At 31.3% G+C, this 2,025-nt stretch overlaps 1 protein-coding gene across 1 annotated transcript; it reads right to left on the bottom strand.

The window, feature by feature from the left end:
* Positions 1–1,281: 1,281 nt before the first annotated feature.
* On the bottom strand, positions 1,282–1,761 carry LOC124934921 (2S seed storage albumin protein-like). Its single transcript, XM_047475412.1, has one exon. It carries the CDS (start codon positions 1,759–1,761, stop codon positions 1,282–1,284), a length of 480 nt encoding a protein of 159 aa, XP_047331368.1.
* Between the last annotated feature and the right edge of the window lie 264 nt (positions 1,762–2,025).

Raw genomic sequence — 2,025 nt, 5'->3', positions numbered from 1 at the left:
GATAAAGTAAGAGAAAAAAGAGAAGAGAGAGAAATTATTTAATTTTTTCAGTCAATCATATTGCCGCCACGTCATTCCTCTCTTATTCCCTCACCAAATTCTCTCTCCCAATCATTTCTCTCTCTATATATGTTTACTCTATTAAATAACAAATCAAATATTTACTCTATTAAATAAGAAATCAAATTAATTTATATAAAGTTTTTAAATTTCAAATATATTATATGCATATTTTTATTAAATAAATAAATATGAACATTTCAAATTTAATTATATGTATTTTTATTTAATTACATTATATATTAAATTATATAATGTTTTTAAATTTAAAATATATTATCATATAATTTTAGTTTTTTATCTATTATTATTATTTAATAATTATGATTATATATATATAATTACTATAATTAATTATTAATAAATTCATATATATATATATATAATTATTAATTATATTTTAAATTAAATAAACATATTTTACAAATTATAGAAACTATTATGATTAATATATATTATAACTAATGATAAATAATATAATTATATATCTTTCCTATTCTCTAATTTCTAATCTCTAAACGGTTACTATTTATGTTACTATTAACTGTTTTTTTTACTAGTGTATGAGGCTCTTTTGTTTGACAATGGATATAGAGATAAGATAGAGTTTCTTAGAGTTTTGAGGTCCAATTTAATGTGTTTCAATGTTAAGTACAAAAGAGGGAAAGAATTCATATATATTATATAAAAAGAGAATAATATATTCTAAAAGATAAATAATATATATATATATATATATATATATATATATAATATTATAATATAATATATAGAGGGAATAATTTTTTAATATTTATATTGTAAAGGAGTTATAAAAAGTTAGTGTGACTAGGCTAAAACATAGAACATACAGTAGAGAGAGTGATGAGACATACATAGAGTCTAGCCCTGGGTAGTTATTCTATTTTTTTCTTTATTTTTACGTTATGGTTTTAACTCCATTACTATTATTTCTATATTTCCGCTTTTAATTTTTCGGGAACTTTCTTTCGGTAGAAATTGTGCATACTACTCTTTTGTAAAACTTGCCACTGCTTAATTGTCTAATAACTCTTCTCTTTGTATTGTTATATAGAAAAGAAAACATACACATTTGCTTATTCATTATTATATAGACTGAGAGAATACATAACATCTTCCCAATCCACAGCTCGCTCTAGGACAGGACACGACTGAATCCGCCCAATCTTAATTTATTACTATGGGATATATTTTGGTTGATCAGAACCATCTGGGGCTTCTTTCGAAGGTGCAGCTGCGTGGGCTGACTTCGCATCTTGATGGAAGTCTCTCTGCCTCATCGACAATCCTCTGCTTCTGACTCTGCTCAGTCTGGTGGCCTCTTTCTCCTCCGCGTGTCTGTTGTTGTTGCTGACGCACAGCTTCTTGAAGTCCCTTGCAGCGGCATTGCTCATTGAGGTTCCTTAGTTGCTGGCAGCATTGATCTAGGTATTGCTCCTGATCATCGTTGTTGTCTGTGGACATTTCCAGCACAGATGATCGTCTGCCGGATTTCTCTTTAAGGTACATCTGGCAGTGGCGGAGCTGTTGCTGTCTCTGGATTTGTTCCTGGCATCTCTGTTGTGGCCGTGCAGGGTTAAAGTCCTCCTCTTCTACCACGGTCACGGTGGTTCTGAAGGCAGTTGCCAAGTGGGCAATAGCGAAGAGGGCTAGAAGGGCGAGGATTGTGAGCTTTGCCATGATGATGATGGAATTGTTGTTAATTAGATAGATGGTTGGTGAGGAAAATGGTATGAAGGGGATGAGTTTATATACATGTTCTAGTGTTGGTGCATGGTGAGAACGTGGGGAGCAGATCATGAATCAGCAGCATTCCTCAGTGTTTGCATGGAAGACAGCTTCGTACCTAACATGTCATCTTTTCAGGCATCCATACATTTTTGGTAGCTTGTTGGAAGGCAGCCAGGCACTAGTACATTTGATTCATTCATTCACAAACAAACT

The sequence above is a fragment of the Impatiens glandulifera genome, chromosome 4, assembly GCF_907164915.1.
Source record: "Impatiens glandulifera chromosome 4, dImpGla2.1, whole genome shotgun sequence".
In the NCBI taxonomy this organism is placed as follows: domain Eukaryota; kingdom Viridiplantae; phylum Streptophyta; class Magnoliopsida; order Ericales; family Balsaminaceae; genus Impatiens; species Impatiens glandulifera.
This window is presented reverse-complemented; position numbering and strand designations above follow the sequence as displayed.

Bases quoted from the DNA above. Each gene is read 5' to 3' on its own strand.
- LOC124934921 (XM_047475412.1), bottom strand. From the start codon at position 1,761: ATGGCAAAGCTCACAATCCTCGCCCTTCTAGCCCTCTTCGCTATTGCC.